At 45.3% G+C, this 22,080-nt stretch overlaps 2 protein-coding genes across 3 annotated transcripts in view; one reads left to right on the top strand and one right to left on the bottom strand.

Annotated features, from left to right (window-relative positions):
- LOC135821388 (uncharacterized) overlaps positions 1-22,080 on the top strand; it is a 59,942-nt gene that overhangs the window by 18,663 nt on the left and 19,199 nt on the right. Inside the window, exons 3-4 of one of the 2 annotated variants that reach the window (XM_065334460.1) lie at positions 12,185-12,549; positions 13,246-13,409. The exons of the other annotated variant lie outside the window; for it this stretch is intronic. The gene's annotated coding sequence lies outside the window, so the exon portion shown is untranslated. The remainder of the gene's footprint in view (positions 1-12,184; positions 12,550-13,245; positions 13,410-22,080) is intronic. 2 annotated transcript variants of the gene reach the window in all.
- LOC135821395 (ataxin-8-like) lies at positions 18,978-19,202 on the bottom strand (the record flags this gene model as incomplete). Its single annotated transcript, XM_065334469.1, has 1 exon — positions 18,978-19,202. A coding segment is annotated over one exon (225 nt), but the record flags the coding sequence as incomplete, so codon positions are not given.

Raw genomic sequence — 22,080 nt, 5'->3', positions numbered from 1 at the left:
CCCTCCCCCTATCACCCCCTCCCCCTTATCACCCCTCCCGTTATCACCCCTCCCCCTCCCCCTTATCACCCCTCCCCCTACATCCTTCCCCAACCACACATATCATTGTGTATTTTAAATGTTACACACAGCTAGGCTAGGCAAGTTTTCATGATATTTTCTTGCGGTAATAACTGCTGGTGACTACTTCAATTTCACTAGAGAAATGAAAAGACCATGGTTTACCGGTACTTGATGAGTGTGTTTGTTCATGATCACATTCATACACAAATACTCGTCTGCGTATCCATGTTGCACTATTATAACTACTGACCTCGTTTTTGCTGCTGTCCATGCAATGGACTACATAAAATTATTATTTTCCACTGCATTCTGCACCCGTTTTCTTCCTACTGTTTCCCATAACTCAGGTGATAATATGTTATTACCAGTGATGTGTTTGACTACTTCTCTTGCCACATATAGCTGATACTAGTGATAGTAAAACTGGATGCTGTTCTCCAATTCATGACTGTATATTATTATCATTAAACTGAGTACGGTACTCGAGTACTTGTGTAGTTCAATATCTCCACACTGTAGACTGGTTTGTGTACTGGCACACTGCATTGTTCAGTGGACAGTGTAGCGTCATGCTGGTCACGTGACCTCTGTGCTGTTAAAGCTGATTCATACCTCATTTCGCGTACTGGAAAATCATCGCGCAATTACCCAAGACGTTGAGCTCAAGTCAATGTTTTCGCGATGCTGCGACGCGTTTCCCGTACACGAAATGAAGACTTCATGTGAATCAAGCTTTAGACACCGATGTGCGGTGGCCCTATGGGGCAGTCATGCTATAGTAGTAGTAGTAGTAGTAGTAGTAGTAGTAGTAGTAGTAGTAGTAGTAGTAGTAGTAGTAGTAGTAGTAGTAGTAGTAGTAGTAGTAGTAGTAGTAGTAGTAGTAGTAGTAGTAGTAGTAGTAGTAGTAGTAGTAGTAGTAGTAGTAGTAGTAGTAGTAGTAGTAGTAGTAGTAGTAGTAGTAGTAGTAGTAGTAGTAGTAGTAGTAGTAGTAGTAGTAGTAGTAGTAGTAGTAGTAGTAGTAGTAGTAGTAGTAGTAGTAGTAGTAGTAGTAGTAGTAGTAGTAGTAGTAGTAGTAGTAGTAGTAGTAGTAGTAGTAGTAGTAGTAGTAGTAGTAGTAGTAGTAGTAGTAGTAGTAGTAGTAGTAGTAGTAGTAGTAGTAGTAGTAGTAGTAGTAGTAGTAGTAGTAGTAGTAGTAGTAGTAGTAGTAGTAGTAGTAGTAGTAGTAGTAGTAGTAGTAGTAGTAGTAGTAGTAGTAGTAGTAGTAGTAGTAGTAGTAGTAGTAGTAGTAGTAGTAGTAGTAGTAGTAGTAGTAGTAGTAGTAGTAGTAGTAGTAGTAGTAGTAGTAGTAGTAGTAGTAGTAGTAGTAGTAGTAGTAGTAGTAGTAGTAGTAGTAGTAGTAGTAGTAGTAGTAGTAGTAGTAGTAGTAGTAGTAGTAGTAGTAGTAGTAGTAGTAGTAGTAGTAGTAGTAGTAGTAGTAGTAGTAGTAGTAGTAGTAGTAGTAGTAGTAGTAGTAGTAGTAGTAGTAGTAGTAGTAGTAGTAGTAGTAGTAGTAGTAGTAGTAGTAGTAGTAGTAGTAGTAGTAGTAGTAGTAGTAGTAGTAGTAGTAGTAGTAGTAGTAGTAGTAGTAGTAGTAGTAGTAGTAGTAGTAGTAGTAGTAGTAGTAGTAGTAGTAGTAGTAGTAGTAGTAGTAGTAGTAGTAGTAGTAGTAGTAGTAGTAGTAGTAGTAGTAGTAGTAGTAGTAGTAGTAGTAGTAGTAGTAGTAGTAGTAGTAGTAGTAGTAGTAGTAGTAGTAGTAGTAGTAGTAGTAGTAGTAGTAGTAGTAGTAGTAGTAGTAGTAGTAGTAGTAGTAGTAGTAGTAGTAGTAGTAGTAGTAGTAGTAGTAGTAGTAGTAGTAGTAGTAGTAGTAGTAGTAGTAGTAGTAGTAGTAGTAGTAGTAGTAGTAGTAGTAGTAGTAGTAGTAGTAGTAGTAGTAGTAGTAGTAGTAGTAGTAGTAGTAGTAGTAGTAGTAGTAGTAGTAGTAGTAGTAGTAGTAGTAGTAGTAGTAGTAGTAGTAGTAGTAGTAGTAGTAGTAGTAGTAGTAGTAGTAGTAGTAGTAGTAGTAGTAGTAGTAGTAGTAGTAGTAGTAGTAGTAGTAGTAGTAGTAGTAGTAGTAGTAGTAGTAGTAGTAGTAGTAGTAGTAGTAGTAGTAGTAGTAGTAGTAGTAGTAGTAGTAGTAGTAGTAGTAGTAGTAGTAGTAGTAGTAGTAGTAGTAGTAGTAGTAGTAGTAGTAGTAGTAGTAGTAGTAGTAGTAGTAGTAGTAGTAGTAGTAGTAGTAGTAGTAGTAGTAGTAGTAGTAGTAGTAGTAGTAGTAGTAGTAGTAGTAGTAGTAGTAGTAGTAGTAGTAGTAGTAGTAGTAGTAGTAGTAGTAGTAGTAGTAGTAGTAGTAGTAGTAGTAGTAGTAGTAGTAGTAGTAGTAGTAGTAGTAGTAGTAGTAGTAGTAGTAGTAGTAGTAGTAGTAGTAGTAGTAGTAGTAGTAGTAGTAGTAGTAGTAGTAGTAGTAGTAGTAGTAGTAGTAGTAGTAGTAGTAGTAGTAGTAGTAGTAGTAGTAGTAGTAGTAGTAGTAGTAGTAGTAGTAGTAGTAGTAGTAGTAGTAGTAGTAGTAGTAGTAGTAGTAGTAGTAGTAGTAGTAGTAGTAGTAGTAGTAGTAGTAGTAGTAGTAGTAGTAGTAGTAGTAGTAGTAGTAGTAGTAGTAGTAGTAGTAGTAGTAGTAGTAGTAGTAGTAGTAGTAGTAGTAGTAGTAGTAGTAGTAGTAGTAGTAGTAGTAGTAGTAGTAGTAGTAGTAGTAGTAGTAGTAGTAGTAGTAGTAGTAGTAGTAGTAGTAGTAGTAGTAGTAGTAGTAGTAGTAGTAGTAGTAGTAGTAGTAGTAGTAGTAGTAGTAGTAGTAGTAGTAGTAGTAGTAGTAGTAGTAGTAGTAGTAGTAGTAGTAGTAGTAGTAGTAGTAGTAGTAGTAGTAGTAGTAGTAGTAGTAGTAGTAGTAGTAGTAGTAGTAGTAGTAGTAGTAGTAGTAGTAGTAGTAGTAGTAGTAGTAGTAGTAGTAGTAGTAGTAGTAGTAGTAGTAGTAGTAGTAGTAGTAGTAGTAGTAGTAGTAGTAGTAGTAGTAGTAGTAGTAGTAGTAGTAGTAGTAGTAGTAGTAGTAGTAGTAGTAGTAGTAGTAGTAGTAGTAGTAGTAGTAGTAGTAGTAGTAGTAGTAGTAGTAGTAGTAGTAGTAGTAGTAGTAGTAGTAGTAGTAGTAGTAGTAGTAGTAGTAGTAGTAGTAGTAGTAGTAGTAGTAGTAGTAGTAGTAGTAGTAGTAGTAGTAGTAGTAGTAGTAGTAGTAGTAGTAGTAGTAGTAGTAGTAGTAGTAGTAGTAGTAGTAGTAGTAGTAGTAGTAGTAGTAGTAGTAGTAGTAGTAGTAGTAGTAGTAGTAGTAGTAGTAGTAGTAGTAGTAGTAGTAGTAGTAGTAGTAGTAGTAGTAGTAGCAGTGTGTGTGTGTGTTGGGGGGGGGGGGGGTATGTACCGTATGACTATACCCAAATAAGAATGTATAAACATGCATGAGAGAATGTAAAATATAATAATTGTTGACATGGTTACTACATGTGTGCTAGTAGTATACAAAAGAAAGATTTAATTTTAATGGGACCATAAAGTGAACAATATTGGACGCGGTGGATCGGGTGCCAGCCAACACCAATTTGTCACGGAGTGTCGTGCTTTAGCTCACTGGCCGCATTAATGAATTATAATTATCTTGTCATTGACTCATATATCGCTGGCGTGTTGTTGGGCAAAAGTGCGTATACCAGTGGAAAGAAGAACGCATCGACGTGCACTGATATCGCATAGATATACTTCTTTTTGAAGTACTTTTTGAATACCGGTATGTCTCTTATACGGGAAATCACAGACCATGATATCACTGGCCTGACACAACAACTAAAGAAAAAGAAAACAAAACAAACAATTTTTTTAAATAAAAAGACAATGAAATTTGACAATCTGCACAGAATGACAACTCCATTCATAGATATCAGTGTGGAATTCCGGAGTGTGAATATCAGTGTGGCATTTCGCACTGAAAGGTGGGTTAAGCCAAATAACGACGTTACGTACAACCAGCGCCAGTACGTCAGCGCAAGATTTTCAGCGCTGCCAAACTGAGAGCCTGTGAAGTAAGTTATTATTCAAACATATTCGCCGGATGAGTACGCGTGGCCCAGGCACCATGGGGACCCACAAATACAAACCAGCATAATTATAATTATTCCCTCAGCAATACAGGCAAGCAAGCAAGCTAGCAAAGATAAACCTGAGAGGTAAAGTTAGTTTAATAGCGTGACTACAAACCAGTCATTACAGTGGAATTTCGGTGAGCTGTCTTGTCCCTGATACATGTATCGCCATTCTGTCAAATGCCTTTCTGTGAAGTGTCTTTCGGTAAAGTGTCCAGTCGGTGGGTTGTCCATTCTGTGACTTGTCTTGCGGTGAAGTGTTTTTCAGTGAATTATTGTCATTTTGGTGAATGGTCGGTTATGGCAATAAAAGAGGAAGGGAGCGTCTCAGCTTCCTCGGACCAAGACCATTCGACTCAGCAGTCAGCACCTCGAAGACTACAACTGGTGGAAATTTGATTTCTGCCCAATCATCTTTCTGAGGCAAGTTACAGTTACAGTTGCTGGTGTTGTCTGTCGGCAAAGTGTCCTCGGTGCCATGAAGACTTCAGGCAAAACACATGGTTCGTTTTTCTGGGGCTGATACAATAATAATTATCAGTATTAGTACCCATGGTACGGGTACTAGTACTAGTACTAGTAGTAGATCAACATGACAGTAAAACTAATGACTGTAATCAGGTAATGATGACCCTGTACATCATGTACATGTCACAGTCAGTGGTCCACGGCACAATCATAAGGCCATCATTTTTTATATCTATGTTTCGCGTCAGTTCAACTTCCAGAATCATATGCGAGAGGTGGAAAAAAATAAAAAAGTTGCAAAATAATAAAAAGGCTCATCAGAGGTGTATAGAACTGTACATAGCATAATACTCAATAGCTCGTGCATGGTGTACATTCGAAAGAAAAATCGTACATCGAAGCACAAAATCTGCATCACTTTGGACAGAGGAGGCAACCGTTGGTGCCCTTGCTTCGCTGGATTATTGTACTCAGCCTTCAGCAGCGGTGCAAAAAGCTCCGGAACGACGTATCCTCTCAGCTTGAGGCGACCGATGCGGTCTGTTGTAAGCTCATAGAATACTGCTCGCAGATGCCGAACAAACGATTTACCAACGCTGGCCTCGAGGCCATTTCTGAATCCCAGTTTCGCCGTATGCAACCAGTCAACACCGATGACTCGCACGATCGTACACTAAACTGTGCATGATTGATTTTTTATTTTTTTCCGAAAAAAATCAAAACGTATGCGTGCGGACGACGCAAAACATAGATATAAAAAATGATGGCCTAATCATTCGCAAGCCACCAGCCTGACCAGGCCATGCGCCAGGTCTGGGGGCTGTACATAATCATTAGCCTGTACTGACTGTAGCCTAGGACTAAAGAGTCGTCGCCTTTTACCATGTTCACGAATACGACTCCTTGGCCTGACCTGTGACCACTGCTACTACTAGTGCTAGCTGAGTGCTAATCATTATTATGTTCATGTACATGACTGTACAGTCAGTCATACCGTGATACAGTATGAAAACCACAAAATCTGAGCTGCAAGAACGGAACGCTAGTCCGGGCGGTAAAAAAAAGGCTAGAAAACAGTCGTTACCTTTCCTCACTAGTGCACGATCTTCGAGCGAGATAGACGTAGTCTATATTGATAGAATCGGTGTAGGTCTGAGTTTTTGTGGCAACCAGAAACATTTATCCAACCCTAGCCCACAAACTGTGTTGGTTTGTCGGGCTAGGGGTCGTGTCGTGTAAACTAGATAAGTGGATGGTAGAGTCTACTGCTCGGTGAGAGAGAACGGCTGCTGACACACACGATTGAGAGTATCATGTACCCGATTAGCAGTTCCAAAAATCTGGCACAGGCCAGACTTCGCAATATGAGTAGTCGTTCTCCGACGTCTACCAGTGATCATGTCCAGGTTCATCATGCTGCGTCGGCTAGTGTCGACTACCCTGTCGCAGGTCCGCTCATGGCCACATCATCACCAACACAATCAAGTCCGAGGAGGTCGTCGCTACCCGATGCAGTTGTCAGGTTTGCAGAGATGCTGAAGAAACGCTACGTTGGTGCTAAGGTACTGTTGGGCAAGGGTATGTGCGCTAAACCGAACAGACGAGCGCTAGATAAGATGTTTGTGAATGTCGTTATCATACCTCGTGAAGACCTGGCATCACTGAATGAACAAACATTCTTCGGTTCGCAAAGCGATGTGCAGAAGTTGAGCCATGTCTTCTCGCGGGTTGCGGACAAAGTGCAGCACGTGCAACTGGCCAATATGTTTGACTTTGACGGGGAAGACATTGATGAAGACGAATCAGTTCGTGTATTGGCTGTTGCATGTGCTGGCGCTGGCAAAACGACCATCTTCGTGTTGAAAGGTCCGCTGGACTGGGCAAGAGGTTTAATGTGGCACGAGTTTGACATTGTGAGTGCGTTAGCATTGCGTGATGCAAGTGTTCGACATGCCAGAAATGTTGTTGATCTGTTACAGCTAGAGCGCTATGGAATTGTAGATGTGGAGGAGCAAAAAGAAATTGCTTCCTTTGTTCATGCCAATCTGAAACATGTGTGTGTGATTCTGGATGGGTTGGATGAAACTGTGCTTGGTGACTGCAGTGATTTTGTGCGTGGCATTATTCGTGGTGAGGAGTTGAAAGGCATTCGACTGCTTCTCACGTCACGCCATTCTGCAGAAGTGATGAAACTGTCTGTTTCATGTCCATTTGATAGGCGGGTTGAAGTACTGGGTTTCACCAAAGGCAATGTTCTCGAGTATGTGAACAATGCTCTCCCATGCACAGAGGCTAGCAGGCTACTAGAGAAGGTGGATGCTGATCCCAGCCTCTCAGCTATTATGCAAACACCTTACTTCACACAGTCGACGTGTGATGTGTTTCGTAGTTGTGGCTCTGTACCTTCATCACTGTTTGGTATCTTCATGTCGTTGATACTGAGTATGATTCGACAGAACACTGAGAGTGCGTATCCAGACTGGGTGTCTGTGCCACGCTTGCTGCAGGAGCAAATTCTTGAGTTGGGTCATTTTGCTTTTGTATCGATAATGAAAAAGAAAGTAGTGTTCAGTGATTCTGATCTAGATGCAGAGCAGGTTTCTAGAGAAAGTCGATCACTTGGTGTTCTTGTAGCTTGTGAGTCACTGTCATACCCGTCCATCACTCAATGGCAATTCAGCCATCTTTCAGTGCAAGAATGTCTTGCTTCTCTTTACATGGCATCCACTAATCCTGATGCCAGTGATGTAGAATATTTAGTGAGGCAAGTAGGAGCTCTGACGGGTCACTTGAGCACATTTTGGTGTCTTCTTGCATCACAACTGACAGCGGACAGCAGAGAGTCGTTGATTGCATCCATTCTCACACAGCGTATCCCTGATAAAGAGGATGTGAACAAGCTGACATCATGTTGCGATGTGACAAAGTTTCTTCGCTGCTCCGAAGATGATCTTCTTGAGGTGGTAGAGTTGCTATGTGAGCATCTTGATGAGGCAGCAGTGCAGAGTTTAGCAAGGTGTCTTCTTAAAGATCTACTGCCAGACAATGTGAGTGTGGCACAGGCCATTGAAGAAGTTCTTCCTCACTCTTTCTCGTCGTCTTTGTACGACGTAGTTCATGCTCTTTTGCAGCTGTGGCGTCGCAAAGTCCCCCGTGCCAGTATGAGAATACTGTGCACTGCCTTGAAGTCTATCAACCCGCATGCATCCAACTGTCTCCACCAGTATTTTGCATCGGAACGCACGGAAGACTCACAGGCTGCAGAACGTCTTTCTTCAGCTGCGATGGACTGTTCTGTACATTCTGTCATGAGTGTTCCACCACGGGTGTCGTATTCGCCAGCTGACGTGATACGTGAACAATTGACTCCAGTTCGCCGCCTATTGTTGTTACTGGCTTGTCGTGTGTATGCACAGCCCAGTGCAGACACAGACAACATGACCAGCTGTAGTCAGTCACCTTCACCTCGTCTAGAACTAGCCTTCGAATATTATGGCTTTGATTTCACCAACGTGGCTATCTCGCCTGCTGACTGTCATCATCTTTCGTCTGTACTGAGAAATCACAGTAGGTCTGTTAGTCGTGTGCGTCTGCGAAACTGTCAGATTACTGATGATGGTTTTGAGCAACTCACTATAGGTCTAACTCATTGTCATGGGCTGGTTGTGTTCTCTATCCCAAACAATGCACTGACTGACTGTTCTGTGGCATGTATCCATAGTGTTATCTGCGAAAACCACACGGCTCTTCGACAACTTACCTTACGGGATTTGCAGCTGACATCATCTGGCTATGCTCAGCTGGTACCCGCAGTGATCACATGTCATGACCTGGAAATCCTGTCCATAGGTAGTGTGTCCTGTCAGGATATCAAAACTAATGTTCTCATAGCTCTCACCGTGCTGGCTGACTGTAAGTCTCTTACATATCCCCGGTTTTACTTCCCGATCGGTGATGATGGTCTTGTTCTGCTTTCTGGACTGCTGACAGCACGGCCATTCAGTGGCATGTCCTTGGCGCGTGCAGTGCTCACGCCACACAGCACTTGGGTTGTCAAACACGTTCTTCGTGTACACTGCCGGAACCTTCAATTTCTTGAACTGAGAGACAATGATCTTTCTGACATGTTTCTGTGCAGCATTGCACCATGTCTGAAGCAGTGTAAATCACTGGTGACACTGGCGGTCTCAGGAACAGGCCTTACTTCACAGTCACTTCCGGTACTCGCTGATATTCTGTCTTCTTGTCCTGATCTCCAAATTGTTTTTCTGCATGGGAATGACTTTCAAGCGGAGAATGACGAGGGCAGTAGGCAGTTTGCATCAGCTGTACATGAATGTCAAAACCTCTTGTACCTTTCAGTACCAAAGCCAGAGTTAGTGAATGATCAGCTATGGAGATTACTTGACTATGTTCATCGCGAGAGAGCAGGTCAACTACGGATTGATTGCTGATGACATTGTTGGGCATAACCAACAGTGAAGATAACGTGTATATGCGCAGTGGAAGGAATGCTATCGCTTGTCAGACATGTAAACACTAGACACAGAGATGAACATTCTTACGATAGCACACTGGTCATGTGATGTCATGTTGAACCACTGCTGGTGGTCATGTGATGTCATGTTGAACCACTGCTGGTGGTCATGTGATGTCATGTTGAACCACTGCTGGAATGGTTACTACTGCACATGGTACTGATCAGGGAAGTTGAGGAAGAGAGGGAGAGTGGGACAGGACGATATATAACACTCCAGTTGTGTCTGTTGGTGAAAACACTTGCCACACACACCTGCTGTGTGGAAGCCTGCTCGTTCAGTAGAAGTTGTTGGCTTGTCTGTCCCAATGGTGATTCAGCACGTTCTATTCATAAGGTGAACATGTGATCATGTGATGAAGTACTTTATTTTTAAGAACACTCTCTCACCATTTCACATTTTTGTGGCAGTTTTTACATTTCTATTCCATCACTTGACTATGGTATTTTATGCCCATGACTTCACATGTCTATGACATCACATGCCTATGATGTCGTAATAACTACGATGTCACTTCATCATCGTCCGCGATTCCTCGCACACGGGCCACGGCTTTGTTGTAGCTTGACTATGACATCACCAGACTCCATGATCACATGACTATGACATCATAGCATGCCAGAATTATTTTTAGTTTCAGTACAATAATAATCATGATGAGATACGTTCTCAGTTCAGAGAGTAAATTGGACGTTGGAGCAGAAACTGGTGGTACGGATGTTACGCACTGACGTTGATCATGACCAGCAGCCACGTGACTGGAGAGTGAAAAGAGGTTAGATTGTTGTGTGTTGCATTACAGTTGCAGAGTTGTATATTTATGACTGGTTCACACTAGGCCGATTTTTTGGTCCATGCTCCATCACTGATTCCGACATGAAACGGTTGACTGTGTCGGATGAGTCGGACTAGCTGTTCACACGCAACGGTGAGCAATTTTGCTTGTACTAGTTGTAGGCCTGTCTGCTCACACACGTATGTGTACACGTGATACACAGCCGAGCTAGACCCTTGCCTTAAAGACACCAGGCAGTGAAAAAATACACGTTTTGACACAAGCTACATCCAGTGCAGGGTCAGAGTTGTGAAAAGGCTGACATCTGTAGTAGAGATCCAGTGCAGCCAGTTCACCGTCTGTAACCAGGCTCTCTGTTGTCATGGTGAAAAGCCATCAGTGATTGGTTGGAGGCCCGTTCGATCCACTACATGCAAGCACTGAAAATAATTGGCCTACTTTGTTATCGACCAGTACCTAGCCGAAAGCGCACACGACAAGAAACTCGTCTCAGCTATGTCTGAAACTTGTACGACAACGTCTTCAGCACTCGTGCCGATCTTTGCAGATTTCCGTACAACTCCATAGCGGCCGAAAATCGGTCTAGTGTGGACTAGTCATAAGTAATGATTTGCTGCACTGTGTGGTTCTTTTGCATTATGTATGGTGTTGCAGATGGCACTGCGCTTTGCTTTGCTGCGCTGTGCTGCACTGTGCTGGGCTGCACTGTGCTGTACTGCGCGGCACTGCGCTGCGTGGTGCTGCGCTTTGCTTTGCAGAACTGCGCTGTTTCATGCTTCCTGGTATCAATTGTGTAGTGATTATCACACCAATACTTCGTTTCTTGTTTCTCCTTGCAGTAAGTTTGTGCGGTGTTTTATGGGTTGTGTGTTGCAATACAGTTATTGTGTTTTCATATAAATTACTCTTACAAGATTAAAAAAAAATTTTTTAATCTATTTAATTTTATTTTGTGTTTCTGTTACTCATTACCTGGTGTGTTCTCTTCTCTGTTTCTCTGTGTTTTATTTCAGTGAAAGATTTTCAGAGATCTCAGCGTACTGGCTGTTCTCTGTGATTCCTCCGCGGTCATGAAACAAAGGTGAGTGGCATTCAGTAGCATTCGTCTGCCGGGGGAAATCACAGGATTGGAGGGCAAAGATGGTGGTAGTTGTGTGCCGAACGCTCTAATGCAAGTATATCTGCCAGAAGACTGGAGTGAAGTGTGTAAGTAGACTTTCTATTGTTAATAATCTGCTATTTGTTACTACTGATAACTGTACAATATTCACCACACATTATTGTTTGCTATTTTCACATTAAAGGGGAAGTTAAGCCTAAAATCAATTTTTCACCAGCTGTAGTCTTCGGGGTGCTGAGTCGAATGGTCGTGGTCCGAGGAAGCTGAGACGCTCCCTTCTTACTTTAATCCCAATCGAACTCGCGCACTTCCACCGAAACTGGGTGGCTGCGCCCTACTAGATGGGGATTTGTATGCAAAATGTCACTAAAAGCGCCATTTCGTTCTTATAAAAGCACGAATGACCGCGATTAGCCAATATGTTTTAGTCTTTTGGACGCTGAGTCGACTGGTTTTAGTCCGAGAAAGCTGCGATGCAGCGTTCCGCCTTTATTCCCAATCGAACATGGTTTAACAAGCGGCCACGTGCTCCTGCGTGCCCAAGTCGCTGGCTGGTCACTACGCCAGCAGGCGACAACTTTCACACCAAGGTTCAACTCGAGTTCAACTCGAGTGACAGGACTGCACCCAAAAAAGGTCAAACAGGCTAGTAAGTTGTACCCTGCAGGCACAGTGACCAGGTGACTGGTGTAAAATGTATACGAGTGGGCAATCGCTGAAGTATTATGAAACCATTGATATTGCTACTGGTGGTGGTATTTCTCCTGACTCCATTGTCTTTCTGTGCTGTGCTTTCTGTGCTACTGTTCCTGCTCGTGTGTGTGTGTGTGTTACTCTTGCTGCTGCTGCTTTTGTTGCTGCTGCTGCTATCGCTGCCCGTGTGTGTGTATGTATGTGTGTGTGTGTGTGTGTGTGTGTGTGTGTGTGTGTTGGCCTTGCCCGTCACAAGTGTGTGGCTCAGTCCCCAGCCGCAGTGGAGCCGTGTTGTGGCGCGCACTGTGCGTCCTGCGGCTGCTGCTTCCGTTCGGTCTAGGGCAGGAATAGACACCGCTGTTCAGGTTCTCCCCCGGCCATACGTCAGTCTCGGGGAAACAGTCGTAGGTGACCTGAATCCCGGCGACCTCTCGTTGTGTCCCGGACGCCGTGGGACGGCATTCTCCTCTTCTCTCAGTCTCGTGGAAACAGTCGTAGGTGACCTGAATCCCGGCGACCTTTCGTTGTGTCCTGGACGCCGTGGGACGGCATTCTCCTTCTCTGCTCCTCCGGGCCGACGTGACCCTTGTGGCAGTGGCTCGATAGGACAGGACAGGACAGGTGTGTGTGTTACTCTTGTTTTTGTTGCTGCGTCTGCTTCTGCTGTTGTTGCTCTCGCTGTTGTTGCTGCTGCTGTTGCCGCTGTTGCTTTTGCTGTTGTTGCTGCTGCTGTTGTTGCTGCTGCTGTTTCTGTCGCTGTTTTTGCTGCTGCTGTTGTTGCTGCTGCTGCTGCTGTTGTTGCTGCTGCTGCTGTTGTTGCTTCTGCTTCTGCTGTTGTTGCTCTTGCTGCTGTTGCTGCTGCTGTTGCTGCTGTTGCTTTTTTGCTGCTGTTGCTGTTGCTGCTGTTGTGCTGTCGCTGTTGCTGCTGTTGCTTTTGCTGTTGTTGCTGCTGCTGCTTTTGTTACTGTTGCTGTTGCTGTTGTTGTTGTTGTTGTTGTTGTTGTTGTTGTTGTTGTTGTTGTTGTTGTTGTTGTTGTTGTTGTTGTTGTTGTTGTTGTTGTTGTTGTTGTTGTTGTTGTTGCTTCTGCTGCTGCTGTTGTTGCTGCTGCTATTGCTGTTGCTGTTGTTGTTGTTGCTGTTTCTGTTGCTGTTGTCGCTGTTGCTGCTGCTGCTGTTATTTTTGCTGCTCTTGTTTCTACTGTTGGTGCTATTAGTCTTGCTGTTGTTGCAGCTATTTGAATTCTTTATTCTCACGATGGTACCATCGCCAATAAGCAATTGTTGCTGCTGTTGTTGCTGCTATTATTCTCGTTGCAGCTATTGTTGATGTTGTTGGTGATTCAGAGGAGGTGATTTCTCGGTGGCATTCAGTAGCATTCGTCTGCTGGGGAAAATCACAGGATTGGAGGGCAAAGATGGTGGTAGTTGTGTGCCGAACGCTCTAATGCAAGTATATCTGCCAGAAGACTGGAGTGAAGTGAGTAAGTAGACTTTCTATTGTTAATAATCTGCTATTTGTTACTACTGATAACTGTACAATATTCACCACACATTATTCTTTGCTATTTTCACGACAAGAGCGTACGGGCCAGGTTCCACTGCGGCTCCGCTGCTCATCATCCGCGGCTTGATACGTCATCATTACCATAGTGACCGCGGCTCGAGCTGGAGCAGCGAGGCCGCGGCTCACAGCGACCTTTTGCTACGATTCTTGATCAAAAACTGCGAGCCACGGTCGCGGCTCGACCTGTTTCCCGTGCTTTGCACTGTTTTGTATGCAAGAATTTTAAAATTCAAATTTTTTTTCGTTGCGCAGGCCAGAACACGAGGTTTTTTTGACTTCGCGGTACCGCGAATGACGAGTGTCAGTGGAACCGCGCTGCTCCGCTGCATGCAGCCAAGTGCCGCGGAGCAGCCGAGCCGCGGAGCCGCAGTGGAACCCGGCCCTAATGTGAATATTGATTAACCAGAGCGAAGTCAAATTTGAACAGTGAGTTTATGAAAGTGGCCACAGTCCTTAGCGATCATTATCCATTGTAAACTCCCTGGTTCTAAGAAATAGTGAAAAATTAGTGACGCGGATATCGGTGTGTTTCCAGAATTCTAATTTTACCATGCAGTCAACTTCGCGTATAACGACACTCGGCGGGGCATCAAAAAAGTGTCGTTATACCTGAAGTCTCATCATATGTATTACAGTTACATGGGACTTTGCTGTGGGCATGGAAATTCTGTCGTTATTCGCGAATTGTCGTTATATCCGCAGTCGTTATTAGCGAAATTAACTGTACTAACAAGTCAGAAATGTATGTATCTATTGTTTATAAAATACATACTGAGTCCGAGGTGTTTACGAGAAATATAAAACCGACACAAAACCCGAGGCGAAGCCGAGGGTTTTGTGGAGGTTTTTTATAATTCGAGTAAACACGAGGACGAAGTATGTATTTTATTTAAATTATACCTATAAAAACCGATTTTCGTTTTGGATTTTCGTACCTATTTCGGCGCATGCTCGAACTTACTCCTCGTGTTTCAACTTTCTCCTCGTGTTGTTTATTTTGGTTTACGAGTGTAATGGCTTCTTCAACGTCTACTGGACGTTTTGCGTCCGTTTCTGAAGAAGAAAGGAAGAAACTTTTGGAATCAGCAGTTCCTAAGTCAACCAAAGTTGCAACGAAGTTTTGGTTGAAGGTGTTCAGCGATTTTTTGATGCAGGAGAGCTTGTCTTGTGATTTTGCTACTGTCGAAGACAAGGTACTGGCGGAAATCCTCGAAAGGTTTTACTGCTCCGTGAGAACTCATGACAAGAAGGAATATAAACGACATGGCATACCTAACCTGTTTTGTCTGTGTTTATAGGAAGAAATGAATACTATTGTAATAGTACATAATATGGACATATGCCGTTTACATCGGATATCACTTCTCTATAAACAGAAGATTTCAGTTGTCACTTACAGTATGTTCCCCAAGTTCTTTGACTGAGAATCTGACAGTTTGGGTTCAAATCCCAACATTTGGCTTCAGATTTTTCTTCTTTCAGTTCTGATTTTTTTCTAAGTTGATAGAAAAGTTCTAAGTCCTCGGGCTAAGTGGTCAATATAAGCGGTCAATATATGCTGATATTTGACCGCTTAGGCCTCGGTCACACTACGGCAGTTTGAAGCTGGACGCAGCGTCAAGCCGCAGCACTTGACGGAGACGTGGGGTCACACAGTGTTTTGTTTTTTTGCAGCTCATGACTGCCGCGGCTTGACGCATTTGTCTACGTCACAAAACCACCAGGAAAACTCAATGACGACACGGATTCCCACGGAAACCGGCCTTTTGCTTATTATACAAAAAAATTGTCGGACAAAGTTTTCGAATTCAAGTTTCATTGATTTTTGATTACAAGAAGACGAAAGGTACTAGGTCCACGCGCGATCGTTGTTGTTTCTTTCCGAATTTGAAGCCATTTTCAGTTGTAGTGTCATTGATCAGGCAAGAAAAGTCCGCATCGCAGCTGTGTTTCTCCTGACTTCGTCATACTGGTTGTCCTTTTTCGGGCTCTTGACGACAGCACAACACTCACAAGTCAACAGTACAGGCTCCAGTTGGCCGATGACCCACTCAAACAACTGGTCCTTTCTCGACATCATTTTCTTCTCAGAAAACGCCTCGCTCTTCCGCCAGGTTCGGAGCAGAGCAACCTCGGCCTCGTAGGTCCACGGACTCATCTCGAACAAAAAGAGGGAACAAAACAAACCTTGAACAGACGAATGTCGAATAACTGCTCAACTCAAGCAAAGTGTCTTGAAACTAATTTTACTTGAACGACACTGTTTTTCCGCCAAGCGTCACTCCCATCAGCGGCAACGCAGCCGATTTCCCCACGTCAGACGCAGCAGCGTCTGACGCTCAAACTTCCCGCGTTGCGTCAGTTGCCATGGAAAAGCTCATGATTCTGACGCTGACGCAGCATTTTTGCCGTAGTGTGACCGAGGCCTAAGGGCGCGCGCTCACACTGCGACCAAAACCAGCGTCCATGCGGCCATGCGGCCAAGTTGAATGGCAACGGCATGAACTTGACCAAAACGTCGCGGCCACGTTTCAAATCGTGACCGCGACCTCCGGAGGGGGGTGCCACGACTTGGCGGCAACATGATCGTAGACGTGAAGCGTATTTGTGTACAACCTGGCCTGAAGTATGTTCAATTTCTCAAATTCCGGTGTGTTGATTCATGAAAATCGGCGGTTGTCGATGTCACCTCGACATTTGCACATTTTAAAAATTTTGTAGTTGTGGTCCTGCACGCACGCACCGCCATATATGCATTCTTTGCCCTTTTTGGACGATGTCGATTTTGTTTTTGTTTTTGTAGTTGCTTCGTTGTGATCGGGTCAGTGACCAATTTCTACAGTGTACTCGTTCAATACGATGGCAGCTTGGTCTGGCTTTTCGGTTTCGGAAATCATCTTTCTCTACTTTTCCGCGATGATGGAATGCCATACCTCAAGACATTTCAGTTACATATCATCGGAAAATACAGTTCTCATCTCGGCAACAGACGAAAGAAACCACTACCGGAATTTCCACTGCACTGGTACTTGCTCTGACCACGACTCGCACGAGGTCAGGAAAGCGAAAGCGAAAGCGCTTGGATGTCAGCGGCAGTCCCTCAAGAGTCCAAACCTACCTGATTGTATGAATTATTTTCGTCGACTTCAAGAATATGAGCCACGAGGCACTTCCTCCAACATGCAACATGCGAAAAATTACATCCAAAACGGCCACAACTTTATTAGGAAACGCACGAACTCTTTTGGATACGAACTGCAATTCGTAAAGTTTGTTATGGATTGCATGCATGTTAGGTGCAACGTCACAGTCCTAGATTACATGCATGCTATGTGTGACGTCATTATCAGATTATCTTAGCTACTGTTACCATGCGCGTAGTTACTGTTGCCATGCGCGTAGTTACTGTTGCTATGCAGCACTCTCTGTATCTAGAGTGTGCGCATGTGTGTAATGTGCTTCTCCTTGGATCCATCTTGGCTTCCTGTGCTGCATGTCTTTCCTCTCTGGTTTTACCTTTACTTCCATGTTCCCTTTCAATGCAATGTATTTCTAAACTCTCCGATCCGTGTGTATCAGTGGAACTGTGTATGAGTAGTGTGCGGGCTGAATGCGAACCACAACAAAGTTTATGTGACAAGTTCACGTCTACGCGTGTACGAGGCCTAGTGTGAGCACGACTGCCACGTTTCTGCGTTTTGCTGACGCATGGACGCGTGCTCATGGTCGCAGTGTGAGCGCGCCCTTAGAGATCACAAGTTTCTGTGGGGGTCAATAATAAGAGAATGATAATATGTGTTTATCGCCCATCTCCCGAGCCACACACATATCCAGGCACAGTACTGTTTGGGGTTTGGGCGCTTGTATTTGAACGCCTGCCACAACCGTGTGACAGGCGGATAGACATCATTGGCAAATGTGCATATCACGAGGTAATTGCTGCTCAAGAAAAAAACCCTCAAAGAGCGCAAGGGCAAAGAGTTGCTGCTGTGCCAACAAGCAGGAGACAAGAGTGCCCTCAACCTCCTTGGTCCCGCGTGCGATCGCCCCATGCTGAAAGGGCAGCCAGGGCGGCTGTGCGTACAGCCCCGCTGGTTGCTGCGCCGCGTGGCCGGCTTGCTCGGTCCACGGCGATAACTACGGTTTGCCCTACTGCAAACCTACATTTATAGTACTGTAGGGTCATGAAATTTGTACCGGCTAGGATTTCACTACACACACCATACCGGTATATACCGTAAAATCCCACCAGAGCACCCCGTCTCTCCCATGCGCCCCTCCCTGACTTTTTGTCAGGGATGTGATTGATTGTATCCTCGTATGACTCCATGATGCCGTACTGTACTGCAGACGAGTGCTCGACCCGGTCATTTTTCCTAGTAGTGATGGTGCTGCTGCTGTTGCTGGTGATGGTGATGATCCCGCAACTGTTGCTACTGCTGCTACTGGTGCTGCTACTGTTGCTGCTGGTGTTGCGACATACTATTGTTACTGCTGCTGGTGCTGCTATTTATGCAACTGCATGTTGCTGCTTTTCGTTTTTTTCCGAATTTTCCCATTGCACTGCTACAGATATGTTTGTGTTATCGTCTCAACAGCAGAGCGGTCGTCCTGTTATTTCTGCAGCTGTGTAGCAGATGGATGTGACTACTACAAGGTATGTCAAAGAGTATCATCAACTGTGCTTATACATCTTCTTATAAAAATGTATACGAGTGGGTGATCGCTGAAGTATTATTAAACCATTGATATTGCTACTAGTGGTGTTATTTCTTCTGACTCCATTGTCTTTCTGTGCTGTGCTTTCTGTGCTACTGTTGCTGCTTGTGTGTGTTACTCTTGCTGTTGCTGCTGTTGCTTCTGTTGCTCGTGTGTGTGTGTGTGTGTGTGTGTGTGTGTGTGTGTGTGTTGGCCTTGCCCGTCACAAGTGTGTGGCTCAGTCCCCAGCCGCAGCCGCAGTGGAGGGGTGTTGTGGCGCGCACTGTGCGTCCTGCACCCGCTGCTTGCGTTCGGTCCAGGGCAGGAATAGACACCGTTGCTCAGGTTCTCCCCCGGCCATACCTCAGTCTTGGGGTAACAGTCCTAGGTGACCTGAATCCTGGTGACCTCTCGTTGTGTCCTGGACGCCGTGGGACGGCGTTCTCCTCTTCTCTCTCCGCTGCTCCTCCGGACCCACTTGACCATTGTGGCAGTGGCTCGATAGGACAGGACAGGTGTGTGTGTGTGTGTGTTACTCTTGTTTTTGTTGCTGTTGTTGCTGCTTCTGCTTCTGCTGTTGTTGCTGTCGCTGTTGTTGCTGCTGCTGTTGCTGCAGTTGCTTTTGTTACTGCTGTTTATGTTGCTGCTGTTGCTGCTGCTTCTGCTTCTGCTGTTGTTGCTCTCGCTGTTGTTGCTGCTGCTGTTGCTGCTGTTACTTTTGCTGTTGTTGCTGCTGCTGTTGTTGCTGCTGCTGTTTCTGTGGCTGTTTTTGCTGCTGCTGTTGTTGCTGCTTCTGCTTCTGCTGTTGTTGCTGCTGCTGTTGCTGCTGTTGCTTTTGCTGTTGTTGCTGCTGCTGTTGTTGTTGCTGCTGTTTCTGTCGCTGCTGGTGTTGTTGCTGCTTCTGCTTCTGCTGTTGTTGCTGCTGCTGTTGCTGCTGTTGCTTTTGTTGCTGCTGTTGATGTTGCTGCGACTTCTGCTTCTGCTGTTGTTGCTCTCGCTGTTGTTGCTGCTGCTGTTGCTGCTGTTACTTTTGCTGTTGTTGCTGCTTCTGTTGCTGCTGCTGCTGTTTCTGGCGCTGTTTTTGCTGTTGCTGCTGTTGTTGCTGCTTCTGCTGTTGTTGCTGCTGCTGTTGCTGCTGCTGTTGCTGCTGTTGCTTTTGCTGTTGTTGCTGCTGCTGCTGTTGCTGCTGTTTCTGTCGCTGTTTTTGCTGCTGCTGTTGTTGCTGCTTCTGCTGTTGTTGCTCTCGCTGTTGTTGCTGCTGCTGTTGCTGCTGTTGCTTTTGCTGTTGTTGCTGCTGCTGTTGTTGCTGCTGCTGTTTCTGTCGCTGTTTTTGCTGCTGCTGTTGTTGCTGCTTCTGCTTCTGCTGTTGTTGCTGCTGCTGTTGCTGCTGTTGCTTTTGTTGCTGCTGTTGATGTTGCTGCTGTTGCTGTTGCTGCTGCTTCTGCTGTTGCTGTTGTTGCTCTCGCTGTTGTTGCTGCTGCTGTTGCTGCTGTTACTTTTGCTGTTGTTGCTGCTGCTGTTGCTGCTGCTGCTGTTTCTGTCGCTGTTTTTGCTGCTGCTGCTGTTGTTGCTGCTTCTGCTTCTGCTGTTGTTGCTGCTGCTTTTGCTGCTGTTGCTTTTGCTGTTGTTGCTGCTGCTGTTGTTGCTGCTGCTGTTTCTGTCGCTGTTTTTGCTGCTGGTATTGTTTCTGCTTCTGCTGTTGTTGCTGCTGCGGTTGCTGCTGTTGCTTTTTTTGCTGCTGTTGCTGTTGCTGCTGTTGTGCTGTCGCTGTTGTTGCTGCTTCTGCTTCTGGTGTTGTTGCTCTCGCTGTTGTTGCTGCTGCTGTCGCTGCTGTTGCTTTTATTCCTGCTGTTGTTGTTGTTGTTGCTTCTGCTTCTGCTGTTGCTGCTGTTCTTGTTGCTGTTGCTGTTGTTGCTGTTGCTGTTGCTGCAGTTGCTTTTGTTACTGCTGTTTATGTTGCTGCTGTTGCTGCTGCTTCTGCTTCTGCTGTTGTTGCTCTCGCTGTTGTTGCTGCTGCTGTTGCTGCTGTTACTTTTGCTGTTGTTGCTGCTGCTGTTGTTGCTGCTGCTGCTGTTTCTGTGGCTGTTTTTGCTGCTGCTGTTGTTGCTGCTTCTGCTGTTGTTGCTGCTGCTGTTGCTGCTTTTGCTTTTGCTGTTGTTGCTGCTGCTGTTGTTGTTGCTGCTGTTTCTGTCGCTGCTGGTGTTGTTGCTGCTTCTGCTTCTGCTGTTGTTGCTGCTGCTGTTGCTGCTGTTGCTTTTGTTGCTGCTGTTGATGTTGCTGCGACTTCTGCTTCTGCTGTTGTTGCTCTCGCTGTTGTTGCTGCTGCTGTTGCTGCTGTTACTTTTGCTGTTGTTGCTGCTTCTGTTGTTGCTGCTGCTGTTTCTGGCGCTGTTTTTGCTGTTGCTGCTGTTGTTGCTGCTTCTGCTGTTGTTGCTGCTGCTGTTGCTGCTGCTGTTGCTGCTGTTGCTTTTGCTGTTGTTGCTGCTGCTGCTGTTGCTGCTGTTTCTGTCGCTGTTTTTGCTGCTGCTGTTGTTGCTGCTTCTGCTGTTGTTGCTCTCGCTGTTGTTGCTGCTGCTGTTGCTGCTGTTGCTTTTGCTGTTGTTGCTGCTGCTGTTGTTGCTGCTGCTGTTTCTGTCGCTGTTTTTGCTGCTGCTGCTGTTGTTGCTGCTTCTGCTTCTGCTGTTGTTGCTGCTGCTGTTGCTGCTGTTGCTTTTGTTGCTGCTGTTGATGTTGCTGCTGTTGCTGTTGCTGCTGCTTCTGCTGTTGCTGTTGTTGCTCTCGCTGTTGTTGCTGCTGCTGTTGCTGCTGTTACTTTTGCTGTTGTTGCTGCTGCTGTTGCTGCTGCTGCTGCTGTTTCTGTCGCTGTTTTTGCTGCTGCTGCTGCTGTTGTTGCTGCTTCTGCTTCTGCTGTTGTTGCTGCTGCTTTTGCTGCTGTTGCTTTTGCTGTTGTTGCTGCTGCTGTTGTTGCTGCTGCTGTTTCTGTCGCTGTTTTTGCTGCTGGTATTGTTTCTGCTTCTGCTGTTGTTGCTGCTGCGGTTGCTGCTGTTGCTTTTTTTGCTGCTGTTGCTGTTGCTGCTGTTGTGCTGTCGCTGTTGTTGCTGCTTCTGCTTCTGGTGTTGTCGCTCTCGCTGTTGTTGCTGCTGCTGTCGCTGCTGTTGCTTTTATTCCTGCTGTTGTTGTTGCTGCTTCTGCTTCTGCTGTTGTTGCTCTCGCTGTTGTTGCTGCTGCTGCTGCTGTTGCTGCTGCTCCTGTTGTTGCTGCTGCTCCTGTTGTTGCTGTTGCTCCTGTTGTTGCTGCTGCTGTTGCTGTTGCTGTTGCTATTTCTGGCTCCTACCTTTACTGCTACTGCTGCTGTTTCTGCTGTTTCTGTGGCTGCTGTTGATGTTGCTGCAGCAGGCACGCCTCTTTCTGTATGTGTGTGTGTGTGTGTGAAAAAAATGGAAAAATGGATAATAGGGATTCACTGGCCAGAACAAGTCGCTTCAAACAGCTGTGTGGTGGTTACCAGGCTAGTCAAATGGCGGTCAATTCATCAGCCTTGCAAGCTGTTGAATGGTGTGATCCCAGCACAAGTTGCTATGTCTAACATAGCTGTTCGCTATCATCGCTTCCGCGATGGGCATGTCTGAGGTCTGAGTTGTGTGTGTGTGTGTGTGTGCGTGTGTGTGTGTGTGTGTGTGTGTGTGTGTGTGTGTGTGTGTGTTCATGTGTTCATGTGCTGTCATAGTGTCTATCGCAGATAGCGTTGCCAGTGTCTATATTGTGCCAGTTGCCAGTGTCTCTACTGTTACTGCTGCTTCCTCCATGGTCAGCTGTGCTGAACAGTGATCCATTACGTGTGTGTCAGCGAGTACTCAGATGATGGGCAGAAATCTGGATGGCAGAGCTGC

This window comes from Sycon ciliatum, chromosome 7 (assembly GCF_964019385.1).
Source record: "Sycon ciliatum chromosome 7, ocSycCili1.1, whole genome shotgun sequence".
NCBI lineage: Eukaryota > Metazoa > Porifera > Calcarea > Leucosolenida > Sycettidae > Sycon > Sycon ciliatum.
The sequence above is the reverse complement of the archived record's forward strand: the minus strand, read 5'-3'. Positions and strand labels throughout refer to the sequence as shown.